Here is a 27060-nt window from a genome sequence, read left to right on the forward strand (position 1 = left end):
TGTCAATTAAAAAATCCACTTAATAAAATTATTTCAATGAGTGTTTTAAATTTTCAATTTGCTCATTTCAGTTGGGGGGGCTGGCCACTTTTTGGGGGGCTAAAGCCCCCCCAAGCCCCCCCCTGGCGCCGTCACTGAATCTTTGATATCTTTAAGAACCATTAGGTCTTTTAGATCCTTGAGACTTTTTAGATTTTGGAAAACCTGTAGATCCAGTGAATCTTTTAGTCGTCTCAAATCTTTAGATATCGATGATCTTTTAGGTCTTCTAGATCTTTTAGAGCTTATGGATCTCTTAGATCTTGTGGATCTTTTAGATCTTGTGGACATTTTAGATCTTCTGGATCTCTTTGATCTTGTAGGTCTTTTAGATCAAGTGGACTTTTAGACCTCGAGGGCCTTGAAGTTCTAAGAACTGGAAGTGAAGTTCCTGAGGCTCTTGAAGGTCTCGAAGATCTCGAAGGTCTTGAAGATCTTGAAGCTCCTGAGATTCCCGAGGCTTTTGATGGTACTGAAGGTCTTGAAGATCTCGAAGGTCTTGAAGTTCTTGAAGATCTTGAAGGTCCTGAAGGTCACGATGATCTCGAAGGTGCATTGTTTGTTCCGACGACGACCCCGTCTCACTGGTGAGTAGGCTGAAAGGTCCTTCATGAGAGGCTGTGAAATGTGCAACTTGGATAAAGCAATTGTTCGAGCGTTTTACCTCCACGGGTCATCCGTGTGTGTGTGTGTGTGTGTGTGTGTGTGTGTGTGTATGTGTGTGTGTGTGTGTGTGTGGGCGCGCGCGGGTATGTGTGTGTGTGTGTGTGTGTGTGTGTGTATTCACTTGGTCTTTGAATCACGTGTTGGACTCGTGATCGACAGCTATTTCCCTCCTGGAAGAGAGCTCAGAGCTCGTAGGTCCGATCTATGGGTAATGCTATGACCTTACACACACACACACACCCAACTCCCCGCCCACGAGAGTCAGAGTAACGACCCGAAGCGCAGCTGTACCGAAATTATTTCGGCCCTGGGCAGGATTCGAACCAAGTGTGTGTGTGTGTGTTTTGCGTGTGTTTTGTGTATGTGTGTCTGTGTTTTGTGTGTATGTTGAATGTGTATTTGTCTGTTGTGTGTGCATGTTGTGTGTGTGAGGGGGTGTTCGTATTCATTTGTGTGTGCAGTGTTTGTATATGTTGTGTGCATGTTGAGTGTGTTTGGCGAGTGTGTGTGTTGAGTACATGTAAAATGTGTGTTTTTTATGTGTATGTATACGTGTTGTGTCTTGTATCTTATAAAGCCTATACAACACACATACGCTCCAATCTTGAGTAGACTTATATAATTATAACTGGTTTATATCAAAGAATAAAGATATATGTTATAGTGTGGCTTTCCTATGTTTGACCTCTTCATTAATGCTTTATTACTGAAGTAGAGATTTTTTGAAAGGATATTGAGGAAAATTCAGTAAATTAAAGATTCTATAATGTACCTCTTGATCTAACTACATACTGGTACTGCTATGCGATTATTGCGATGGACATTACTCTGGTTCTGGAATCGATCTTATCGATACGAGTACAATGCAAGATAAAGCTGAACATGTCTGAAACGTGAAATTTTTTTTTCAACTTTAGATATCTTTATTTCAATAATTCAATGTTAAAAAGTATAGAGGGGACAAAGAAGGGGAAAGGAGAGAAGAGATAGTATTATTGCGTTAGTCTACAGTTGAAATCATAATTATCCTACTGTTTGGCAACACAGCAGTGGGAGAAACCACCAAACTGATGGAGTGATGGAAACGATGCATATAAGGAACTTGACAGGAATATTACAGCTCCCGTGACTGTGTGTCAACAGAAGGTGTAAAATGGAGGTGTTTATCTAATTTATTCAAGTAATACTTTGGATGTTTATCGGTCTATGTATAAAATTGAAAGCCAGCGTTGCACAAGGACGTTTTGGGGGTTTAGTGGAATGAACACGAAGATAAGACGATGAGATTTATTACATTTCATATATATATATATATATATATATATATATATATATATATATATATATATATATATATATATATATATATATATATATATATAATAATCTACTTATAAGGAGTGTGCACTTAATAACTCTACAGACTAAACGAATGCATTATAAAGAGCAAATTTAACTGGAGTCGGAGTCGGTATATTTTTACCGACTCCGACTCCGACTCCAGTGACACCGTAATTGCTTCCGACTCCGACTCCAGTGACCGTAATTGCTTCCGACTCTGACTCCACGACTCCGACTTCGACTCCGACTCCACAGCCCTGATTTTTACCCTTCCGAATAGTTTCCTCTATTTCATTCATGTTTCTCTTTCTTTTCTCTAATCTTTTGTTGATAAGCTTGTTTAGTTCTACTCTTTTCTCTAACCTTTTGTTGATAAGCTTGTTTAGTTCTACTCTTTCAATTTCGTCTCTCCTGCTTTTAATCTGTATGGTCCTTCTTTTAATTAGGTCAATTATAGCTTGGGAGTATTTGTTTTCTCTAATGTTTTTTGTACTTCCTACTTTCTCTGTCGATTCTCTAATGATATTCACTAAATTCAAATTAATATCTTCCACGGTGTCCTCATTAGTTCTTAGAGCTTCGAATCGATTTTTAATTTCTAACTGAAATTTCTTATTATCATCCTTAACCTTTGCAAGTTTTTTTTTTCTTTCTTTAGATAAGTTTATTTCTCTCGGCTCTGAAATTGAATTTAGCTGTGCAACCTACCATTCTATGGTCACTACCTATGTTGACTTTATTTATCACCGTAACATTGTTAACGCTTTTGCTCTCATTTCCTAATATGAAGACTATTTCGTTCTTTGTTGTTCCATTTGGACTTCTCCAGGTCCATTTACGACCTACACGCTTTTGGAAGAAAGTGTTCATTATCCTCATGTTGTAGTTCTCTGCAAAATTTTCCAACATCTCCCCTCTCTCATTTCTTCCACTTACTCCAAACTTACCAATGCACGTTTCATCGCCCATCTTCCCCACTTTAGCATTAAAGTCGCCTATTACCAACGTGTACTTATTTTTTCTTGATTCATTACCTGACTTAAATCATCATAGAGCGACTCAATTTCATCGTCTGAACTCTGTGAAGTTGGTGCATAAACCTGAACTATTTTTAGAGTATACCTTTTACACAGCCTAATCACAATCCAAGCTACCCTGTCTGACAAACTACTGAATTTGACTACGTTACCAGCAACCTCTCGGTTTATCAAGAATCCTACTCCACTAGATCTTTCTTTGTCGTTACCTCTATAGTAGAACAGGTGGTGACCATCTTGTAATTGTATCAGCTTTTCTTCCGTTCTTCCGACTTCGCTCAGTCCTACGATGTCCCACTTGATGTTGTCTAGTCTTCCATTAAGCTCTCCAGCCTGTGATTTTCCGAGAGACTTTCTTACGTTGTAAGTATAGATCTTCATTTTCTTCATGTTGTTTAATGTCCAAGACTTGGGTCTCCTTGGGCAGTGCTGCGACTACCTATATGGCCATGTTCTAAGGTCATCCAATCAATGTCGATAAAAATTGAAATCACCCATTATCAATAGGTCCCGGCTGCAGAAACTAGACAGTTCTTGAAACAACAGTTTGTCGTCTTCTAATAATACTGTAATTACACCTACATTCCTTTTTTGTCCATTTGTTTGGTTTAATTCTACCCACAAACTATCATATGTATCCTGTTTCACTTTCTCTAAAATACAGGCATGGACATTGCTTTTAACATACAACAAAATAACCCCCACCTTTCTTGTGGTTTCTATCCTGATGAAAGTGTTTAAACCCCGCAATATTAAATTCAGCTTCAAACTCTAACATTTAACCACGTGTCGGTTATTCCTATCATATCGAGATTTTCGCTTTTGACATACACCTGTATTTCTTGGAATTTTTTCCTAATACCACGAGCATTAAAGTACATGGTTTTTAAAAAACTCGTGATTATTTCTTTTTGACACGTTTTGTATTTCAACATCATCTCACATTATAATTTTGTTTTTTATTGACAACTTGTTCTATACTGATATTTGGTCCTTCACTGACATTCAATGCCTCATGGACATCTGATCCCTCACGGTCATCTGATCGCTTATGTGCACCTTGCCCCACTACGTCACCGCGTTCCACACTGGCCTCCCGTCGTTCATTGACATTCTGTCCGGCTTCCCTTCCTAAAATGATATTCTGCCCTCCACTGACATATCCTACCGTAATATACGTACCGGCTCCCACGCTCCTTCATCTCCTGAAGGAGGACCTTTTAATTCCGAACAAGTTCCTCTGATCTCACCTTACCCACATCGTTACTTCCCGTATGAACAATCATAACCGTGTTCGTCCACCTTTGGTCCCTGATGGTCTGGGTACAATCGGCGATCCCACGGCCCGGTTGACATACAAGCTTGCGACGTCGTTTAGCCTTCCACAACAGGATGTCGTCATAGCCTCGCACCATGGAGTCCCCCACCACCAAGAACTCCTGATTTTCACCCACCTCATCCTCCAGCAGAGCAAAATGATTGGATAGAATCAGCCGTTGCTCCGCAGAACATCCGCTAACCGAACGCGGGCTCGACAAACGGGACCCCACGGAACGCCACTCACGGCAGTGGCAGAAGTGGAAGAGGTGGAACGCTCTTTGGGTTGTGGGTAGGATTCACTCTTCTCACAGAGCGTACTCTTGAGAAAACAAATTTCCTCCTCACACATCCTAAGACGGTCCTTCAGGTTCACACAACCTTCACAAGCCATTTCGCTCCTTCGGCAATACAAACGGCAAAGAGAAAATGTAAATCAACATAATAAACAAAAGCGGTCACTAAATAAACTAAATACACGAAGCTTACTCTGCTTAACTTATGTTATTACTCCTACCTTTGGAGTACAGTAACAGACTACTGTTTCGATTCTAAATTACTAGAACACTACACTTTATCTTATACCTGTATCTGTATAGCGCTATACGTATACAATTACAAAAAGACAACACAATCACTTGTCACTATTCGAATATATAAACTTTACAGGAAGTAATAAACTTAACAATAGGTATTCGTTAGCTGGTGTCTCGGCAGAAAACGAGTTCTCTTTAATTGTTACTGCCCAAAATGACCACGATAGCATAGGTATCTGAGTTTACTAGCTCAAGGTGAGATTTGTTAGTTAAGAGTGAGTCAAATGAAGCACCAGGAAAGGCAAGAAAGTTGAGGTCATTTTCACTTCCAGGCAGTGTAAGACTGCACAGATTTTTGGATTTGGCGTATATTTCAAGTCTCGTACATCTGAATGCCCAATTATTCAAATTTACATTGCTCGTATTAGGTTGGATAATAATTTGTATCGTTGAAATCGATATACTAGAATATTTCAGATCGAGGTTAGATTTGGTTTAAATATGCATGAAGTACTCACGGGTGTTGTCCCACAGTAGAGGTTCAACCACCAGACCCAGTCACTGGTGTCCTGTCACGGTCGCCATTGACACTTTTTTTTTTCTTATCCAAAAATTTAATTCGTATAATGAATTTGTTATAGAACTTTGGTTTAGGTAAAATTAAGATCTTCATGTGTCAATATTTTATACGAATGTGGATCGTGAGAAACAGGTAAATGCCTTGGGGGATTAAAAAGTGTAATGCAAAATAGACATTTGAGAATGGATGCTAAAAGGAGATTGTATGAAGGAGTGATTGTGCTGACAGCACCGATTGGGGTAGAAACATGGAACATAAGAGAGGAAGAAATGAGGAGTTTTGATGTGTTTGAGATGAAATGTCTGAGAAGTATGGTAGGGGTCACTAGGTTGGATAGAGTGAGAAACGAGGAGGTGAGGAGGAGAGTGGGGGTGGAAAGGGAGTTGAGAGATAGGGTTGATGAAAGAGTATTGGGATGGTTTGGACACATGGAAAGAAGGACTGAAGAAAGATTAGTAAAAGAGATGTGGAAGGAGTGAACATGAGGGGGCGACCAATGATGAGATGGATGGATGGGGTAAATGGGGCACTAGGAAAGAAGGGAGTGTCTGTTGAGGAAGGAAGGGAGAAGACAGATGATAGAGGTGAGTGGAGACTAGTCGTGTATGGATGACGCTGAGATGCATAGAGGGGAGTTGGTGGGGGAGGGTGAGGGAGTATGTTTGAATGGTATTTTTGACGCAGGCCGAAGAATTTCTCCCCGTCTTCTCTTTTTCTGTATCAGGGGACGGAGATGGGGGGGAGTCGCCGATTAAATAAAGAAGCCTTGCTGTGGATGTTGTGTTTTGCTACATTGCCAGGACAGTGGGCGAGATGCAGGGATGACCCACTATCCAGGAGGAGCCAAGATATGAGGAAGGGAGGGGGTGAATAGGAGTGGAATATGTGGGTATGGAATGGGTGGGAGTGGCTGCCTCCCTTGTAAGGAGGAAAAAGCTCTTGGTATATGTATGTATGTAGTACTACTAAATTAAGCAAAATAAGATATGATAAATGGAAGTCTAGCTCGTCCTGGACTAGAATATGCTGAACAGCAATGGTGTAATCACCATCCCCAAAGAAATATATAAGAAAAATGGAGAGACTGCAAAGGGGGGCTTTCAAAATTATTCCAATCCTTGAGGATAAGACATATGAGGACAGACTGAAAAAATAACAACTTGTAGGCTACATCCTGCATGGAGGACCAAAGAAAGATGATATGATCATGATATTTAGTTAAAAATAGGTATCTGTCTATATTTATATACCAAGAACTCCCACCCTTATAAGGGAAGTAGCCTGCAAGTCAAAGGCACGTGCCTACTCCCACCCATTTACCACTATTTCCCCCATCTCATCTTGGCTCCTCCTGGATGACGGGCCATCCCTGTATCTCGCCCACTGCCCTGGATCAGAGGCAAACCAACAGACATAGTACATCCACAGCCATGCCGTTTCATTTAATCGGCGACCCCCGCTCTCCGTTCCCTCATGCAGAAAAAGAGAAGACGGGAGAAATCCGTTATGGTTTTGTCAAAATATCATTCACACATAATCACACATGGAAAGATTGAGTGATGAAATATTAGTAAATGAGGCATGGAATGCAGAGGTGGGTAGAGTGAACGTAAGGGGACGACTCAGAATAAGATGGGTGGATGGGGTGAAGGGGGCGTTGGACATGAAGGGGGTGTCTGTTGAGCAAGGAAAGGAGAAGGTAGGAGATAGGGATGAGTGGAGAGTGTGTATAGAATATACAGTTATGCAAGGTAGGGAGGGGTAGGGGGTGCTTGTGTTTGAAAAATTATAAAAAATAGCTATAAAAATGACAGGATCTGTTGGTAGGAAATGAAGGAACGAGGTGACAGAAGGGAAAATGTATATTTAAAATATATATATATTATGTAGAAGATGTTAGAAAGTACATTTTTTTTACACAGATGCATGGATTTGTGGAATAAGTTGAATGAAAATGCAGAACAGGCTAACAGTATAAATCTATTTATTTAAGATAAAGTGGAGACACACAGTATATACGGAATCCTATGAACAGAGAACTAACCCCGTATACCACAACTAGGTAAAATACTTAGTAAATACAAATATTCTTATATCGACTAGCAGTTAATCGGTTTTACACTAAATTAATTTATATTGAGGCTGTTTCTCCTGTCAATGTTATCTACTCGGAAACTTAGATGTGTTGTCAGTCGCACTCGGTCGTTCCACGTATACAACATGGCAGGGTCGCTGCGAGAAAAACAGCTTGGTAAGACCATTGTTGTTAAACTTCTTTTCACAGGAGAAACTAGATAATATATAAGGTTATTAGTGATGTCACTGTACAAACACAAAAAATGACAGAAGTTTTAGTGTACATTGTGTTTGTTTACAATATTGCCCTGAGCCTGTGTCAGGGTGTAGATGTAAGCACTAATTACATATTTGCTGTCTGTGCTACATTTGTATGTCCCTACAATATATCGCTATGTAGTATTGCTTGAAGGAGCCTCTACCTATGTTTTGAGGTAACTGTGATATTTTCATTGACACTCGTCTAATAGAATAACCTTCTTGAACTAGTTTCAAATCTTGTAAAAATGTTCATTCCCAATTTTATTTTTTCACAGTTTCAGGTAATAAATTTGATAAAAATTCGAAAAATATACTGCAGGCTTTTTTTGTAAAAAAAATGTAAATATTTTTTCTTGCTGATTTGAACAAGTTTGACATTTGGATTTGGGTTCTGGAATAGTATCATGCAAACACATTTTTCATCTCTTTATTTGCACTTGAAAGATCTATTATTTCTATGGAATGGTTACATTAGATTAGGTTTTATTAAAATTGGTTAGAATAGGAGTTATTGGATAACATAAGTTTTGTGTTAAAATATGTTTGTGTGATTCTGGAATTTTACCAACATTTGTTTCTATTTTTTATTCGGAAATCACTCATTTGATTCACCCCTTACTCCAAGGTGACCACATTTTTTAAATTGTGGTTTAGGGTAGGGGAAAGGAGCAAACTGTGTAATTTGTAATCGTTTAAACCAGCAAGCAAACAGGATAATTTTTTTCCCATGAACTAACCTAATCTATTTTACTCCAGCCTAATCTAATCTACCCTAACCTATCCTAATATAATCTAAATGGTAAATATTTATCCCAACAAAGAGACAAGACTCCCAAGTGGAGTGCATACCGTATTACTTAGCTGGGGAGGGTAATGCCCCAGACCTCTATGTGGGATGCACATTTTGTCTCCTCTTGTGGGGTACATGTTGCCTAGGTTTGCCCCATCTCCCCAGTGGGGTAAGTCTTATCTACCATACTCACAGATAATCTTCTGGAAGAGGCTCACAGGCCTATGAGTTCAGTTCATGATCTACTACACAATGTTGTGTGACTGTGGGTCATTGTAGATGTTATGTGTGCCATGTAAGTGAAACACTGTTCCTGATTTTTACAAATCTTGTCTAGTCTCCACTCAGTGGGGAGAAAAAATATAGATTATACTATACCTTCCTAGTGAGAAAGGGAATATTGTTTATACTGTTTAGCACTTGCTCCCTGTGAAAATCTTTGATGAAGAAGTGCAAAAATTCCTCTCATCCCTTTACCCAAATATTCTGTGGGAATAGGAGATTTGGTTGGGAGAAACCAGCAAAAGAAGTGATTTCCAGAATGAAAAGAAGACAGAATTGTTCAGATCTACAAGAAAACTATCAGAAAATATAAAACTGTGGATAGTTTATACAAGAATAATGTTATGAAAAAATATTAAAGTTCAACAGACAAACCCTGGATTAATCTCCTGAGGTGTATACCTAAGTGATATATCAATAGAAAATTAGATATTAATTTTGTAAATTAAAATACATCAATGTAATATAAGTTTTTAGTGGCAGAAATCAATAAAAAAAATTGCTAAAATTGTCTGGGATATTGGCTACATGTTATTGTGGGGTTAATATTAACTGTTCAGTAGCATGCAGTTGATACCTTAGGGTGTCCCTACAGAGCAGAGCTACACATCATTTTGTCTCTAGTATAGGAAATTTCTATACATAAAGAAATTATACTTTATTATATTGTGACTCTCCCTCCGTTATGCTGTCCTCCCCACTCTTGTTTCCTGTACCACTTCTCTGAATATTCATTTTCTCATTTTGCCGAACCCTGTGGTGGGGGAAAAGAATACTGCCACCAAGTCTTTCCACTGGAATCATATAAGGTGACAAAAACAGGACAGGATAGGACTAGGCATCCTTCTCCCTGTGGCCCCAAAGGGGACATTCTTAAAAAAGCAAAGACATGAGGGTTTGGGAGGAGTTTTCCAACCAGAACCCTAAGGTTTTGGTCTTTTAATGTGTGTGGATGTGGTACAGATGAGAGTAAAAGAGAAGAGATAGGCAGTATGTTTATGAGAAAAAAGATGGATGTGTTGGCACTTCTGGAGTAATACCAAACCATGTTTTCAGATGCACTGGCAGGGAGAAGGTACTTTGCAAATTCAAGTAGAAATTGTGTTGATGCATTACTAGAAGTCTTCTCAAGTTCACTCCATCCACCTGTCTTCACTTGTTCTTTGTATATGTCCAGACCAACCCAGTAGTCTTTGATCAACCCAATCTCTTAACCCCTTTCAACTCCTGCTCTCTGCCTCACCTAATTTCTCAATATCCATCCTTGTAGCCTCCATCATACTTCCTAAAAATAATATAATTTCAAACACACAGCTCAACACTCCAGTGGTGCCACTTTTGACTACTAATTCAATGATCTGAGTTCAAACCCCCCCCCAGGGATGAAAATTTCAGCAACAACATCAAATTTTGTTCAACATGCCAATTCCACCAAGCATGAATTCTGGTCGCTACTGCTTCACAGTTCCATAGAATATGTACTCCTAGCATCCCAGTTTGTATGGGGCTGCAGGTCTCCAATCTGTTAAAACTCAAGGAAATAGTTATTATTGTAATGATATATTATTGTTTTACTTATATATGAAACAGATGAAGAGTAAAATTTTTTTCTTTTGTTTCCAGGTTCCCTCAAGCGGATGATCAATCTTAGTGCTGGAGGAGGAGCATCTGTAACCAGTGAGACATCATTTTCTGTCCTTATATATGATCATCATGGCCAAGATATCATATCACCTCTTCTTTCCATAAAGGATTTACGAGAAATGGGTGTTACACTTCACATGTTAGTAATAGTACAGTCACCCTTCTTTGTAATCTTGATAGTTATTGTAGTCTGTAGTTTAAGTATAAGCGAGTTTTGGACATTTTATTTCGTACTAATATATGCTTGCTGGCCAAGCAGGTTCAAGCATCACTACTTGTGATGGAGGTCATTGTGACAACAGTTTGAACCCGGCCACCAGTGAGTTGGACCAAGGGCATGGCTCATTAAATTCCACACTATAAAGTCCTGTATAAGGGGCACCAACCTAGCCTCTGATGGAGGGAGTTCACGACATTAAACTGAATCATCATCAATATATGCCCATTGGCTACATGGTAACATGTGATCAGTACATTAGGGTCTGTTCTCAGGCAGCCATACAGACCAGAACCACATATCATTTATTCATAGTTTAAAATCTTTAGTTGTTAAGGACGTGTATAGTTCTGCTTTACAAAGGAAAGGTGGGAGAAATGTGAATGTTGACCATTTTAGAGGGATTAGTTTGTTGTGTGTAGTTGACAAGGCGTATGGTGTTAATTGAAATGATTAGAAGAGAAACGGGAAATAATTGGTGAGGAACAGTGTGGGTTTAGGAATAGTAGAGAGCGCATGGTTCAAATATTTATAGTAAGGCAGATTTGCGAAAAGTATTTGGTAAAAGGTAAGGAAATATTTTGGGCCTTTATGGATTTGGAGAAGGCTTATGACAGGGTGGACAAGAAGACACTGGGAAGTATTGCAGATATGGGATGGGGAAGCTGTCTAGGGCAGTCAAAAGCTTTTACATAAGTATTGGAGCTTGTATTAGGGTTGGTAATGGTGAGAATTAGTGGTTTGATATGAAAGTGAGGTTGCAACAGGGATGTATTATGTATCCATGGCTATTCAGTGTGCTAAAGGATGGGATGGTATGGGAGGTAAATGCAAGAGTGGTGGGCAGAAGATTGGAGATGGATAGAGATAATGAAGAGAAGTGGGATGTGAGTTATTTGTTGTTTGTTGATTACACTGTGCATTGCATATGTGGCAGTATCAAAGGAGGGTCTGAGGAGGCAGTTAGTGATGGAGTTTGGGGAGATATATGATTGGAAGAAGTTTAGTAAATGTGGGTAGCAAGGTGATGAAAAGTATTGTGAGAAACAGGCATCTGGGAATGGATGCAAAGAGAAGATTTTATGAAGGCGCAATTGTGTATGCAACATTGTATGGGATGGAAACTTGAAATTTAAGGGTGGCAGAAAGGAGAAATTTAAAAGTGTTTGAGATTAAATGTCTGAGAATTATCGAGGGGGTTTAAGGATGGATAGAGTGAGAAATGAGATGAGGAAGAGTGTGGTGGTATAAAGGGATTGCTGGCAGATAGGGCTGATGAAAGACTATCAGGATGGTTGGGCACATGGAAATAAAGAGTGAGAGTACACTGGGAATGAACTGATAGAATTGCTGGGGAGGAAACAAATTATACTTTTCACACAGATTAGGTAGGAATCAGTTAAATGGACATGTGATGGGACGAGGAAGTAAAAAGGGTGAAGATGCTGGTCTCCCATATAATGCCACTTTGCATGTACATGTTGGGACAAAATGTAGAATCATAGTTTGGAAATACAGTCAACCCTTAACATTCACATTGATTATGAACTTGTAAAAAAAGTGAATAAATACAATTCTCCTTAAGAACTCCCCTGGACCCCCATTTTACATATACAGGGTGTAAAATGAAAGAAAACACATTATGTGCAGCCTTTAAAACATTTTTATTCACGAATGGTTTTAATTCTTCTCTTTTATGATATCTTTGAGTATCTTTGGGAATATTTTGGTTGCTTCATGTCTGCTGGTGCTGCCCTACCAGTGATCCTTACATTTTTAAGAATCACCAGTTGAAGTTATACACCTTGCTGGCTTTAAAAGATAGCTTGGGTGATGTGGATGAGGTGGTATCTGAACTTGTTCCTGGTTTAGGTTCTTCAGCTGTTTCAGCAGTCTTGATTCATTCATACAAGGAATTTTACCTTCCGGCTGAATTGCTTTCAAGCCCACTGCAACATTTTTCCTTGTGCTGATCTTCAATCCATGAGAACAAAGTCTTCTCCAACTTTATCACTATATTTTCCCTTGCTTGTAATAAATGTTAAGCACTGTGAGAGGCAGTGGCAGTAACTGCAGTGCAAATGGAATTTTAATTTGTTTTTTGATAGACTGCACAGTACTCTCATTCACATGGAAAGGTAACCAACAGCAACAAACAACAAGCTCTTCCTACACTTGTCCAACACCTCCACCTTCTCCTCCAGGGTCATCACTTTCTTCTGGCACTTAGGGGTTGCTCCTGTAGGTGATTTAGCTGCCTTCTTGGGAGCCATCATGAATAATATGCATGGTAGATATCACTTTACTCACATGAGATGCAAACACTACAATGGTCAGATCCAATTGAGGGAGATGAGTAGTGATGTGGAAATATGTGGGCAGCACAGGGTGAGTCAATAATCAAGTTCTATCACTTGTGACATTTGTGGCCTTACCCATGAATGATAAAATATTTTATTTGATCATATTTGTGGTCTTACTTGTTAATAACTGAATCCATACATGTTAAACCCAAGAATGTTAAGGGTTTACTGTATGTTATAGGTAAACATCAGATGTCTATTGTGCAGTATCAGTAACTGAGGCAAGTTATACTCGTACTCGTACAGGGAAACTTGTATTGATAAGGGTATGAATAAGATTTATGGGAATGTTTTCATAATTGAATGTTGGACTTGTTTCAGGTTGTTGCATTCAGAGCGGGGTGAGGTGCCAGATGTATCAGCTATATATTTTTGCCTGCCAACAGAAGAAAATTTGGTCCGTATTGGTCAAGATTTTGCAGATGGCCTATATTCATCTTATCATCTGAACTTTATTTCACCCATTAGTAGACAGAAGATGGAAGACTTGGCACTTTCTGCACTCCAGGCAGGATGTGAAGCTCATATTAAGAAGGCAAGAGTTCTATTTTGCTACATGTTTATACATAGTTTATATGTTAAGTTAAAGTGGAATCTCTACATTTGAATGAACTGTAATTAAACAGTCTTCTTTTTTTTCTGCTCCTATGTTTGAACATTGTTCAAATTACTGAACCAAAGCTGGCCACATGTGAGAGCTAAGAATTGTATGGTCAGTATATTATCAGCCCATAGTTTAAGGATGGTCTTTTGCCACTATTGCCCATTTCCAATATTTTGCACTGTTTGGTATTGAATTTCATTTTCCATTCAATAGTCTACTGTCTTCCTCATTTTTCACTCTCCTCATGATTTTTGCATCATCTGTGAACATGTTGGAATAGCTTGTTCCCTTCATCATGTCATTGACATAGATAAGAAACATTATTGGGTGTAAGCACTGCTCTCCTTTTGACATATTATCCTTTACTACTGTCCTCATGTGTCCATGTATCTTTTCTTAAAAAAAAAAAATCTTTCATCCATTCTAGTAGTTTGCTCTCAGTCCTCTAATGTGCTCCAATTTCCATATAAGGCAACTGTAAAGTACATACATACATATACCAAGGCTTTTTCCCCCTTACAAGGGAGGTAGCCAAAAAGGAAAAGGCATAAGATCATTCCCACCCATTCCATCCCTGAATACACTCCACACCCCTCCACCCTCCCTCTCATCTTAGCACCTCCTGGATGACGGGTCATCCCTGCACCTTGTCCACTGCCCTGGGTCAGAAGCAGTGTCGCAAGATACAGCACTGTAAAGTACTTCATCAAAAGTCAGTCAAGGTACACACAGTCCACCCACCCCTCTCTCTCTTGCAGCATCAATCACTCTTGAGTAAAAACTTAAAAGGTTCAACATGTGCAACCTTCTAGATCTGAAACCATACTGACAGTCTGACAGTATGTTCATCTTTTCAAGATATTTGGTCCATCAATCTTTTACAGTCCTTTCACATAATTTCACAATTGTGGTGGTCAGTGAAACTGACCTGTAGTTTAGGGGTGTCTCCTTATTTCCACCTTTGTGAATTGGCACCACATTTGTGTGTGTGTGTGTATGTATAATGGTACATAATACTTTTCATTCCTTTCAGGTTTATGATCAGTATGTTAACTTCATTAGTCTGGAAGATGATATGTTTGTTCTAAAACATCAAAGTGGAGACTCTTTATCATACTATGGTAAGTAGAATATGTTTTTACACTTTAGCATGATTAGGTTTAATGTTTTATCTAGTGTCATAGTTATGTACTCAGATCCCCAAAGCACTGGCACACAGGTTCTGGAATGGGTCCAATTTTTTTCTAACGTGTTACTTTTCCTCCACTTTTTTGCACAAGGAATGCTGACATCCAGCAATTGTTCCCTTTCTTTTCCTGTTAGCTAGTAACTCAGAAAGCTCCATACTATTACAACAAAGAAAATTCTAATGCTTCTCTTCAAGAATTATAGGAGGTTATTAGAACCATTGCTAAAAATGGTTTCTTTGGACCATTCCTAAAAAAAAGTAAAGGCATAAGACTGTCTGGGAGTTTTCCAACCAGAACCATAAGGTTTGGGTCTCTCAATGTGCATGGATGTAGTACAGATGAGAGTAAAAGGAAAGAGATATGCAATATGATTGTGAGAAGATGGATGTGTTGGCATTGAGTGAAACTAAGTTGAAAGGAAAGGGTGAGTTTGAGTTTGGAAGTGTAGTTGGGTGTTAGGAGTAAAGAGAGAGAAGGGGTGGCTATACCAGTAAGTGAAGAGATAGGTAAATGTATGGTGGAGTGGAAGGAGGTTTCTTTAAGGTTAGTGTGGATGAGGGTGAAACTGGGAAGAGAGATGTGGATCTTTGTAAGTGCATATGGACCTGATAGTGAGAAGAGTGTAGAGGAAAAGGAGTCTTTTTGGATATATTTCAATGAGTACATAGAGGGTTTAGGAAGAAATGTCAATGTAGTGGGATTGGGAGATCTCAATGCTAGGGTAGGAGACAAACCAATAGACAGAGTGGATGGTAAGTATGGAGTTCCAGAAAAAAATTGTAGTGGAGAGATGATGGTGAAGAGGTGTCTAGAGAGTTGATAACAAATACAATGTTTAGGAAGAAAGTCGAGCATAAATACATATGGGAGAGACTGGTGGATGGAAAGGTGGTAGATAGGGTTTTAATGGACTATGTAATATAGTGTTAACCAGAAGAGAAGGAAAAGTTTTGGATGTACATCTTCTAAGGGGAGAGAGTGGGGGAATATCAGATCATTTTTTGGTAGATGGTAAGTTGAGTGTAGAGGATAGATACATACATACATACATATACTAAGGCTTTTTCCCCCTTCCAAGGGAGGTAGCCAAAAAGGGAAAGGCATAAAAACACTCCCACCCATTTCATCCCCAAATACACTCCACACCCCTCCCACCCTCCCTCTCATCTGAGCACCTCCTTGATGATGGGTCATCCCTGCACCCTGCCCACCGCCCTGGGTCAGAAGCAGTGTCGCAAGACACAGCACATCCAGAGAAAGGAAAAGAATGGAAGGTAGGGGGATGCTTAGAGTAAACTGTTTAAATAAGATGGAAAAGGATAAGGAGTACAAGAAGAAGCTGAGAGAGGAGTGGAAGGAAGTGAAGGAAAGAGTAGAACTAAGAGTGGCCAGGACTGCTTGGACAGACAGTCTAGGGAACAACAACTAGGAGTAGAGGAGGAATGGGGATGGTTCAAGGAGGGAGTCACAAGGTGTGCAAAGATGATGTGTGGAACAAGGAGGATGGGAGGAAATAGAAAGAAGGGTAGTGAGTGGTGGGATGATGAAGCAAAGAAGGTTGTGGAAGAGAAGAAGTGAGCATTCACAGATTGGTTACAAAATAGGATGGTAGAATCATATGAGAGGTACAAAGAAAAGAGAAGTAAAGCACAAGATCAAGGAGGCAAAGAGGAGAGCAGATATGAAATGGGGTAAGAGTATGACAGAAAATTTTGAAGGTAATAAAAAGATGTTTTGGAAAGAAATTAAAAGAGGAAGAGGAGGCGAATCAAGTAGAGAAGAAAAGGTGAAAGGTGCAGATGGAGAGATGATAATTGAAGAGAAGGCAGTAAGGGGAGGATGGGCAGAGTATTTTAGGGAGTTGCTACATGTGAAGGAGGATAGGGAAGGAAAGATAGTTGCAGTGGGAAGTGCTAAGAAAATGAGTGTGATGAGTGAGGAAAATGGAAGAGAAAAGGGAAGGATGAAGTGAAGGCAGTTGTTAAGATGATGAGGGCAGGTAAGGCACCTGGTCTGGATGGATGTCATGCAGAATGTCTGAAAAAAAGGAGGTACAGTGATGGTGGACTGGCTGGTGAGGTTATTTAATGTTTGTTTAACCACTTCCATATGGTGACGCCTACGTAGGTGGCATGAGGAACAAGTGGGTACTCGATGTTGCCGACTTCTCCATCTTGATTATATTTATTGTAGTCGTATCTATATAATTTTCATTCTCTCTAAACTGGCTTCATCAGTTTTCTATGGTTATCAAAATACATGGGTGAAAGAGAACGAACGATTGAGCACCGACTTTATTTTTTATAATGCGATTATTATGACGCAACATCGCACGTCGGGCAGCTAATGCTGCCAGACATGCGATGTGCCCCGGAGTGAAGAGGTTAAGAGAGGGTACAGTGCCAGAGGACTGGAGGAATGCCTGTATAGTTCCACTTTACAAGGGAAAAGGGGACAAGTGTGAGTGTAGTAGTTTCAGAGGGATTAGCTTGTTAAGTGTAGTTGGGAAGGCTTATGGGAGGATCTTGATTGAGAGGATTAGGAGAGGAACAGAGGGAGTAATTGGCAAGGAACAGTGTGGATTTAGGACAGGTAGAGGTTGCGTAGATGAGATTTTGTTTAAGAAAAGCTGTACACATTTTTTTTCCACAGTAAAGGGTATATATCACTGTCCATTTTGTTCCAAATAGGCTCATGAAAAAGTTTGAGAACCACTGGTATAGATGATGCTGTGATGCATGGGAGTGAGTGGGGGGATGGGATGGATTAGGGAGTGGTTACATGTGAATGAAATTTTGATGCAGCCCGAAGGGCTTTCTCCCTGTTTTCAATGTTACTGGATGGAGGGGTTGCAGCACACTACCTCCTCACCAACAAGACAATGACTGACATGATTGATTCTTAGCTCACTGATAAGCTCCACCCCTTCCCCACTTATTGTAGGTGGACAAAATTTTTGGTTCAAAACCATGCTACTCATATGGGTCTTTCCAGATTTGACAAAAGTACTGTCTACCTAACCCCAGGTGGACAGTACTTGTGTTGAGCACTGTAGTTTAGTGGTAGCTCCTCTTCCTCCTTTGTGAATTGGTATTTTGTTAGCCCTTTTCCAGTCATGTATGTGTCTAGTATGTAGTGTTTAATTTGGTAATTATATTATGTATTGTGGGTGGTTATTCATTGATATGTAATTCTTCAACCATTTATTGTTCCTTTATTTCTTTTTCTGAGATTGTCTGAAGAAGGGAGGTACAGTAATAGTGGACTGGCTAGTGAGATTTGTTTAATGTGTATCTAAGGGAGGGTAGAGTGCTGAAGAACTGCCTGTATAGTTCAGCTTTACAAGGAAAAAGGGGACAAATGTGAATGCAATTGTTTTAGAGGGATAGATTTGTTGAGTATAGTTGGGAAGGCTTATGGGAGGGTTTTAATTGAGATGATTTGGAGAGTAACAGAGGGAGTAATTGGTGAGGAACAGTGTGGTTTTAGGAAAGGTAGTGATTGTGTGGATCAGATTTTTGTGGTAAGGTAAATATGTGAGAAAGTTTTATTGAAAGGATGTTTTTTGGGTCTATGGATTTGGAAAAGGCTTATGACAGGGTAGACAGAAAGGTACTGTGGGAGGTTTTGCAACTATATGGGAGCAGGGGAAAGCTGTTAAGAGCAGTCAGGAGTTTTTATGAAAGTAGTAGAGCCTGTGTTAGAATTGGAACTGGAGAGAGCAAGTGATTTGAAGTAAAGGTGGTGCTGTTTCAGGGATGTATCATGTTGCCATGGATATTCAATGTGTACATGGATGGGGTGGTGCAGGAGGTAAATGCAAAGGTAATGGGCAGAGGACTGGAGAAGGTTAAAGAAAATAGAGAAGAGTGGGAAGTGAGCCAGTTGTTATTTGCTGATGACACTGCACTAGTCAAGATCAGAGGAGGGATTAACCCCTTTGATACAATGACGCCTACATAGGCGTCATGAGGAGCAAGTGGGTACGCAAGGATGCTGATGTCGGCATCTTGATTATATTTATTGTAGTTGTACCTGCGTGACCCCCATACTCTGTAAACTGGCTTCATCATATTTTCTATGGTTATCAAAATTCACGGGTGAAAGAAAGAATGAGCAATACAGCGGTGACTTTATTTTTTATAATGCGAGTATTATGACACAACATCACACGTCTGGCAGCTAATGGTGCCCGTGAGATTTTGGCCCGGAGTGAAGGGGTTAAAGGAGTTAGTGATAGAGTTTGGGAAGTTATGTGATAGGAGCAAGTTGAAGGTATATGTGGGTAAAAGATAATGTGATGTACAAAGGGAGAGGATGGCAATGAGGTGGAAGTAAATCTTAAAGGAGAGAGGCTGGAGATAATGGATAGTTTTAAGTATTTGGGGTCGTATGTGGCAGGACAGGGAAGACTGGAAGTAGAGGTAAATTGTAGGTTGAGAGAAGAAGATAAATGCCTTGGGGGATTGAGAAGTGTCATGAGAAATAGGCATTTGGGAATGGATGCAAAGAGAGTATATGAAGGGATGATTGTGCCAATGGCACTCTATGGGACAGAGACTTGGAATTCAAGAGGAGTTTAAATATGATTGAGATGAAATGTCTGAAAAGTGGTAGAAGTTACAAGGTTGGACAAAGTGAGAAATGAGAAGGTGAGGAGGAGAGTGGGGGTGGGAAAAGAGACGGCAGATGGGCTGATGAAAGTGTATTGGGATGGTTTGAACACATGGAAAGAATGAGTGAAGAAAGATTAGTAGAAGAGATGTGGAAAGCAAAGGTGGATGGAGTGAACTCGAGGGGATGACTGAGGATGAGATGGATGGACTTGGTGAAAAGGGCATTGAGCAGGAAGGGAATGTTTGTTATGCAAGGAAGGGAGATAGAGGTGAGTGGAGAATAGTGCTATATAAATGATACTGTGATGCAAGGAAGGGAAGGGATGGGGGGATAGGAAGTGGTTATGTGTGAATGATATTTAGACACAGCCCAAAGGAATTTCTCCCTGTCTTCTCTTTTTCTGCATGAGGGGACAGAGAGGGGGGTCACCAATTAAGTGAAGCGGCCTTGCTGTGGATGTACTGTGTATTGCTACATTGCTTGAGACCAAGGGCATTAGGGGGGGGGAGGGTTTACAAGGATGACCTTGTCATCCCTGAGGAGCTAAGATGAGATGGAAAGGGTTGATGGGTGGGAGTGGGTGTGTGCCTTTTGACTTGGCTACCTCCCTTGTAAGGGGGTTAGATAGGTATTCTGATGTTATTGTGTACCATCACTAATGCATTTTTTCCCACTTTCTCTCCATAGCCATAAACCGAGGGGATGTGAAAGATGTTGACATTGATGTCATCATGGATTCTATAGTTGACAGTCTTTTTTCTGTCTTTGTTAACCTGGGTAAGCTCTCATGAGAGTTTATAATTTCTTTCTCTAATGTATGATCATGGAGTTGGCTTTTGGTTCTGCTGTTTTACATGTATATATGTACATATATATCTATAGTATATAATACATAAAGTTTTCTGCTCTCAACAGGCCAGGTCCCAATAATACGTTGCCAGAGGGGTAATGCTGCAGAGATGGTAGCAGAGAGACTTGATAAGAAGCTTAGAGAAAATCTAAGAGACACAAGAAATTCATTTTTTACAGCCATTGCTTCAGATTCCTTTACAACTGGACAGCTGAGGTAATGAGATATATGTTATAAGGGACAAAGGGGTACCTGCATCTGGTAGTCCTGGATGGACAGCAAGGCTGCACATTTTCAAGACCTATTATCTCACCTATCTCTATCAGGAGGTGCAGCCCTCTCTTTCTTTCTTTTTCCCCTTTTTTGAGATCAGACAACTAGCAACTGCTCCCGTGTATTCTACTACTTTCAGCCAGTAACAGAAACCATTTCATACAAATGCAACCCAGACAACAGTCCAAATTTTCTTCCCAAAGTGATCTATAACCCCTTCAATACGGTGCCACACACGTAGGCGTCATGAGGAGCAAGTGGATTCGCGACGCTGCCATATCGGCGTCTTGATTATATTTATTGTAGTTGCCCCTGTGTTTTTACATTCTCCCAAATGCACCCTGAATCCCATTCTCTGTGGTTTTCAAAATTCGCGGGTGAAAGAGAGAACGATCGATATAAGCGGCGACTATATTTTATGATAAGAATATTATTACGTGACGTCATACGGCTGGCATTGGCTGCTGCCCGCGAGATTTAAGTCTCGTACTGAAGTGGTTAAGAGAGCCCAAGGACTGTTTCCAGCCACTGTAAGGCTGTGGGGTTTTCATGTAATGAAATTCAAGGTAACTATTGATGATTCTTCAAGGTTAATTTTGATGAAGTTATAACTAGGAAGGGAGATGTGGGTTTTTGTAAGTGCACATAGGCCTGGTAGTGAGAAGAGTGTAGAGGAAAGGAAGGCTTTTTAGATAGATTTAGATGAATACATGTCAATGTAGTGGCATTGGGAGATCTCGATACTAGGGTAGGAGATGAATCAATAGATGGAATTGTTGAAAAGTGTGGAGTTCTAGGGAAAAAATGTAGTGGAGAGTTAATGGTTGAGATATGTCTAGAGAGTTAATGATAGCAAACAGTGTTTAGGAATAAAGTCAAGCATTTACATAATTCTCTCAATCTACATTCTACCTCTACCTCCACTCCATTTTCCACCACATTTGCACCCAAGTATCTAAAGCTATCTAGTTCCTCCAGTCTCTCTCCCTTAATACTCACTTCCAATTTGTTGCCATCCTTTCCCCTTGTACATCTCATCACATTACATTTACCCACATTTATCTTCAACTTCCTTCTTTTGCATACCATCCCAAAGTCTGTCAAGAACTTCCTTAATCTCTCCTGTGATCCTGTTACAAGCACAGTGTTGTCAGCAAACAACAACTAACTTATCTCCCATTTTCTTTTTTCATTTTCTTTAACTACCTCCAATCTCCAGCCCAGTACCCTTGCACCTACCTCTCGCACCACCCCACGTATAAATTGAACAGGCAAGTTGACATAACACATCCCAGGTGAAGTCCCACCTTTACCTCGAACCACTCACTCTCTCCATTAATTCTAACACAAACTCTACTACTCTCGCAAAAACTCTTGACTGCTCTTAACAGCTTTCCCCCATTCCATATATATGTAATACCTTTCACAGTGCCTTCCTGTCTACCCTATCATAAACCATTTCCAGTTCCATAAAGTCCTAAAAAACATCCTTTTTCTTAAAGCTTTCTCACATATCTACCTTACCACAAAAATCGGATCCACATAACCCCTACCTGTCCTAAACCCACACTGTTTCTCACCAATTACTCCCTCTGCTCCTCTCCCTGATTCCTCTGAAATTATTACACTCACAATTATCCCCTTTTCCCCCTGTAAAGTGGAACTATACAGGCACTCCACCAGTCCTCCAGCACTCTACCTTCTTTTAGACAAACATTAAACAACCTCACCAGCCAGTCCACCATCACTGCTTTCACCTCCTCTTTCCTTATTTCTTCTCCATTTTCATTATTCATCACTTATTTTCTTAGCACTTCCCACTGTAACTACCTTTCCCACCCTTTCCTTCACATTTAGCAACTCCCTAAAGTACTCTGCCCATCTTCCTCTTACTACCATCTCTTCCATTATTATCATCTCTCCAGTGGCACCTTTTACCTTTTCTTTTCTACTTGATTTCCTTCCAAAACATCTTTTTTTTTTTTACTTTCAAAATTTTCTGTCATACTCTTAACCTGTTTCACATCTGCTCTACTCTTTGTCTCCTTGATCTTATGCTTTACTTTTCTTTTCTTTGTACCTCTCATATTATTCTCTCATCCTATTTTGTAACCAATCTGTGAATGCTCATTTCATCTCTTCTACAACCTTCTTTGCCTCACAAAGGATAACAATCCCAACACTCACTACCCTACCTTCTATTTCCTCCCATCCTCCTTGTTCCACACACCATCTTTGCACACCTTGTGACTCCCTCCTTGAACCATCCCCATTCCTCCTCTACTCCTAGTTCTACTCTAAACTTCACTCCTTCTCACTCCTCCCTCAGCTTCTTTCTCATTTAAGCAGTTTACCCAAGCACCTCCCTACCTTCTGTCCTTTTCCTCTTTCTCCGTCTATCCTCTACTCTGAACTTACCTTCCAAAAATTATTCAATATTCCTTCACTCTCCTTAGAATATGTACATCCAAACCTCTTCCTATTCTTCTTCTGGTTACCACTAAATAATCCATTAAATCCCTACCTACCACCCTTCCATCCACCACCCTCTTCCATGTGTACTTATGCTTCACTTTCTTCCAAAACACTGTATTTCCTATTATCAACTCTCTACACACATGTCCACCATCATCTATCCACTTCCATTTTTTCTGGAACTCTACACTTCCCAACCACTCCATCTATTGGTTTGTCTCCTACCCTAACCCTCTATGCACTTATTTAAATCTGTCCAAAAAGCCTCCCTTTCCTCTACACTTTTATCACTGCCAGGCTCATATGCACTTATAAAACCCACATCTCCCTTCCCAGCTTCACCTTCATTATTAACATTAAAGAAACCTTCCACTCCACCACACATTTACCTATCTCTTCACTTACTAGCATAGCCACCCCTTCTCTCCCTTGTCTTCTCTTCACTCCTGACACCCTCCCAACTACACTCCTAAACTCAAACTCACCCCTCCCTTTGAACTTAGTTTCACTCAATGCCAACACATCCATCTTTCTTCTCACAAGGTACACACAGTCCATCCAGCCCTCCTGCTCTTACATTACTCCAATCATTCTTGAGTACAAGCTTAATTTTTCTTTTTAGGTTTGACACACATGACCCTCCAGATCTGAAGCCAAGATGTGTGTCAAGATGTTTATCTCTTCAAGATATTTGATCCATTGGTCTTTCACAATCCCTTCACATAATTTCACTGTTGTGCCAGTCAGTGATACTGACCTATAATCAGTGGTGTTCCTGTACTTTCACCCTTACCTATCCTTCCCTCCAGCCTCAGTTTTTCTTTCCTGTCTTTCTTTTGGTCTGGACACATGGAAAGAATGAGTGAAGAAAGATTAATAAAAAAGTGTGGAAGGCAGAGGTGGATTAAGTGAACATGAGGGGGTCACCAGGGATGAGATGGATGGATGGGGTAAAAGTGGGAGAGAACAAGAGGGGGATGTCTGTTGAGGAAGGAAGGGAGAAGGTAAAAGATAGGGATGAGTGGAGAATGGTCATGTATGGATGATGCTGTGATGCATAGAAGGGAGTGGGTGAGGGAAAGGGGTGGTTAGTGAATGGTTATATGTGAATGATATTTTGATGCAGCATGAAGGGATTTCTTCCTGTCTTCAATGTTTCTAGATGAGGGGATAGAGAGGGGGAGGGTCACTGGTTAAATGAAGCTGCCTTGCTTTGGATATGCTGTCTTGTTGCATTGCTGCTGACCCAGGGCAGTAGGCGATATGCAAGGGATGGAGAGGGGGGGTCACTGATTAAATGAAGCTGCCTTGCTGTGGATATGTTGTCTTATTGCATTGCTGCTGACCCAGGGCAGTGGGTGATATGCAGGGATGATGCATGCTTCCAAGAGGAACCAAGATAAGAAGGATGGTGAATGGGAATGGAGTGGGTGGGGATGAAATGAGTGGAAGTGGAATTCTGCCTTTTGATTTTGACTACCTCCCTTGTAAGGGGGAAAAAGCCCTTGGTATATATATATATATATATGTATGTCTTTCTTTTGCCCTTCTTGATTTCATTCCTCCAATTAATGTCTGATGGCTTAGTTTTTTTTTGTTTTTTTTTATTATAGTTTTCAGAGACCTTTACTGGTACTTGTGGATCGCAATGTTGACCTGGCCACACCTTTGCACCATACATGGACATACCAAGCACTTGTTCACGACATCCTTGGCCTCCAGCTTAACCGTGTATCTGTAGAAGACCAGGAGCAGAGTCAATCCAACAAACAACCAAAGAGGAAAGACTATGACCTCAATAGTGAGGACCTGTTTTGGATTACTCATAAAGGTGAGGGTTAATAGTTCAGGCCATTTGTTCTCAGTATGACTTGTATACCCAGTTTAAGATCTTGTAGGGCTCTGGAGCTTTTCTCAGATGCAGTGTTTCCAGTAGTTCATATAATTCCTTCACACACACACACACACATTCCAGACACCGAAGTGAAAGGAAGTGCTGTGTTGAGCGCGCCAATCTAGTGGTTTATCGCCGAAAATGAAGGAAAACTATTGTTGTTCTTGTACACGCTGAGTAGGTACTTGAAGTGACCATTAAAGTATTCCAGTTCTTGAAGTGGGTATAGTTTTGGCATAATGGAGAAAGAGAAAGAAGAAATAATAACAAATGAACCAACTAAGAGAGGATTAGATGTAAGTATAGTGGAAAGCCCGAGAGGTGTAATCCCCAAAATATATTGTCTCATAGACACACCAAGGAAAAATCAAAGGTGGGAAAATAAAAGTTTTTCAGGGTTTCAAAGAAGCCCCGGAAAAATAGGCAATAGCTTAGACATTGATAGAGATATTAGATAAAGTAATGCATTAAGGAATCGCGAAGTAAATGATTTAATGAAAGAAATCATAGACTTAAAATTGGATTATTGAGCAGTTCTTAGAGAATTGATTACATTGCGAAAGAGTAATGAGCAAACAATCAAAGAATTAGGCGACCTAAAGAGGGAAATTGAAATCCTAAAAAGAGAAAACGAAATAATGAAAAATGAGGACAAAAATAGAAATGAAGAATTGAAGGTCAAAGAACAATTACAAGCAGTGACCACAAAGGTGGAAGAGTCAATCAAAGAAATAGACCTCACTGAAATAAAAAAAATCAGTGGAAACAAGAACAGGAAAATAAAAGAATATCCTTTAGTGAAATAGTACAAAAAAAAAAAACAGATGGAGGAAAATACAAAAGAAACAGTCATAAAAGTGATTAAAGAAAAGGAAAATTGGGTGAGAAATACAGTTGACAAAGGTAAGTGCATTGGGGTCCATGGTATCCAGGAAAAACATGTATAGATACCAGTGAGAAAAGGAGGAGAAGGAAATAGCTAAGGAAATTTTGAAAGAAATACAGGATGAAAGACAAAATCTTGATAAAGAAATTGATGAAATCCACAGAATAGGCAAATATTCAAAAGAAAAACAATCTAGACTGCTGAAAATAAAACTAAGAACTCAAATGATAGCAGAGATATTATCAAAAACAGTTAAATTGGTAAACAGCGAGAAATTGAAACATAAATACAAAAGGAAATGAGTGATGAGGAAGAAGAGAAAAACAAAGCTCTCAGAATTGAAGCCAATGATAGAAATGAGAAAAGAACAGACGGAAAAAAACGAGTTTTTTTGGAGAGTGCTGGACTTGAGACTGAAAAATTGGTACATAAAAAAAAATGGAAACTTAAACCAAAAAAGGAATGATAATATGAATCTAAAGGTGGCATACACAAATATCGACGGCATGATCTCTGGAATCAATTAACTAAATGACTATCTAGAAATGGAAAAACCTGACATGGGAATTTTGGAGACAAAATTGAAAGGAAATATATCAACAAGCATAGTGGGACAAGGTTTATACAACCACTGGGTGAAAAATAGAAAGTCAGGGAGGAGATGTCATGATGTTGACCAAAAATGGTCTAAATGTGACAAAGATAAATGAAGGCCAAGGCAATGTAGAACTAGTTATGATAAAAATTGCAAACAAAAGGATGAAAGGCAGAGAATTTGTTGTAGTGTATGTACCACCAAAAACACAGGCTTGGTTGAATAGCGAACATTCTAAATTATTGGAAGACAATGAATGCACTAAATGAGTTACTAAAAGAGGATGGAAACAAGGTAATCATGGGCGATTTTAATGCAAAGGATATAATCTGGGAAGAAATGATAGTAAAAGGGGGAGAGGATCATTAGAGCAACATCCTACAAGACATGACCATCGAATACACCCTAACTCAATGGGTTAAGGAAAATACTAGATATAGAAACAATGAGGAACCATTGAAACTAGACTTAATATTAACTTCTGAACCAGATATTGTGAACAAAATGGAGTACAAAACACCAATTGG

General features: G+C 39.7%; 1 protein-coding gene across 1 annotated transcript in view; it reads left to right on the forward strand.

Moving 5' to 3' along the window:
- The first annotated feature begins 7660 nt into the window (after positions 1–7660).
- Positions 7661–27060, forward strand: part of Slh (sec1 family domain containing Slh) — a 39917-nt gene continuing 20517 nt past the window's right edge. Inside the window, exons 1-7 of the mRNA XM_076192205.1 lie at positions 7661–7767; positions 10549–10708; positions 13471–13684; positions 14787–14874; positions 20248–20337; positions 20476–20626; positions 24772–24989. Coding sequence (XP_076048320.1) covers positions 7674–7767; positions 10549–10708; positions 13471–13684; positions 14787–14874; positions 20248–20337; positions 20476–20626; positions 24772–24989 — 1015 coding nt within the window. The 5' untranslated portion in view covers positions 7661–7673. The remainder of the gene's footprint in view (positions 7768–10548; positions 10709–13470; positions 13685–14786; positions 14875–20247; positions 20338–20475; positions 20627–24771; positions 24990–27060) is intronic.

The sequence above is a fragment of the Oratosquilla oratoria genome, chromosome 11, assembly GCF_046742065.1.
Source record: "Oratosquilla oratoria isolate Oo_2021 chromosome 11, ASM4674206v1, whole genome shotgun sequence".
In the NCBI taxonomy this organism is placed as follows: Eukaryota; Metazoa; Arthropoda; class Malacostraca; order Stomatopoda; family Squillidae; genus Oratosquilla; species Oratosquilla oratoria.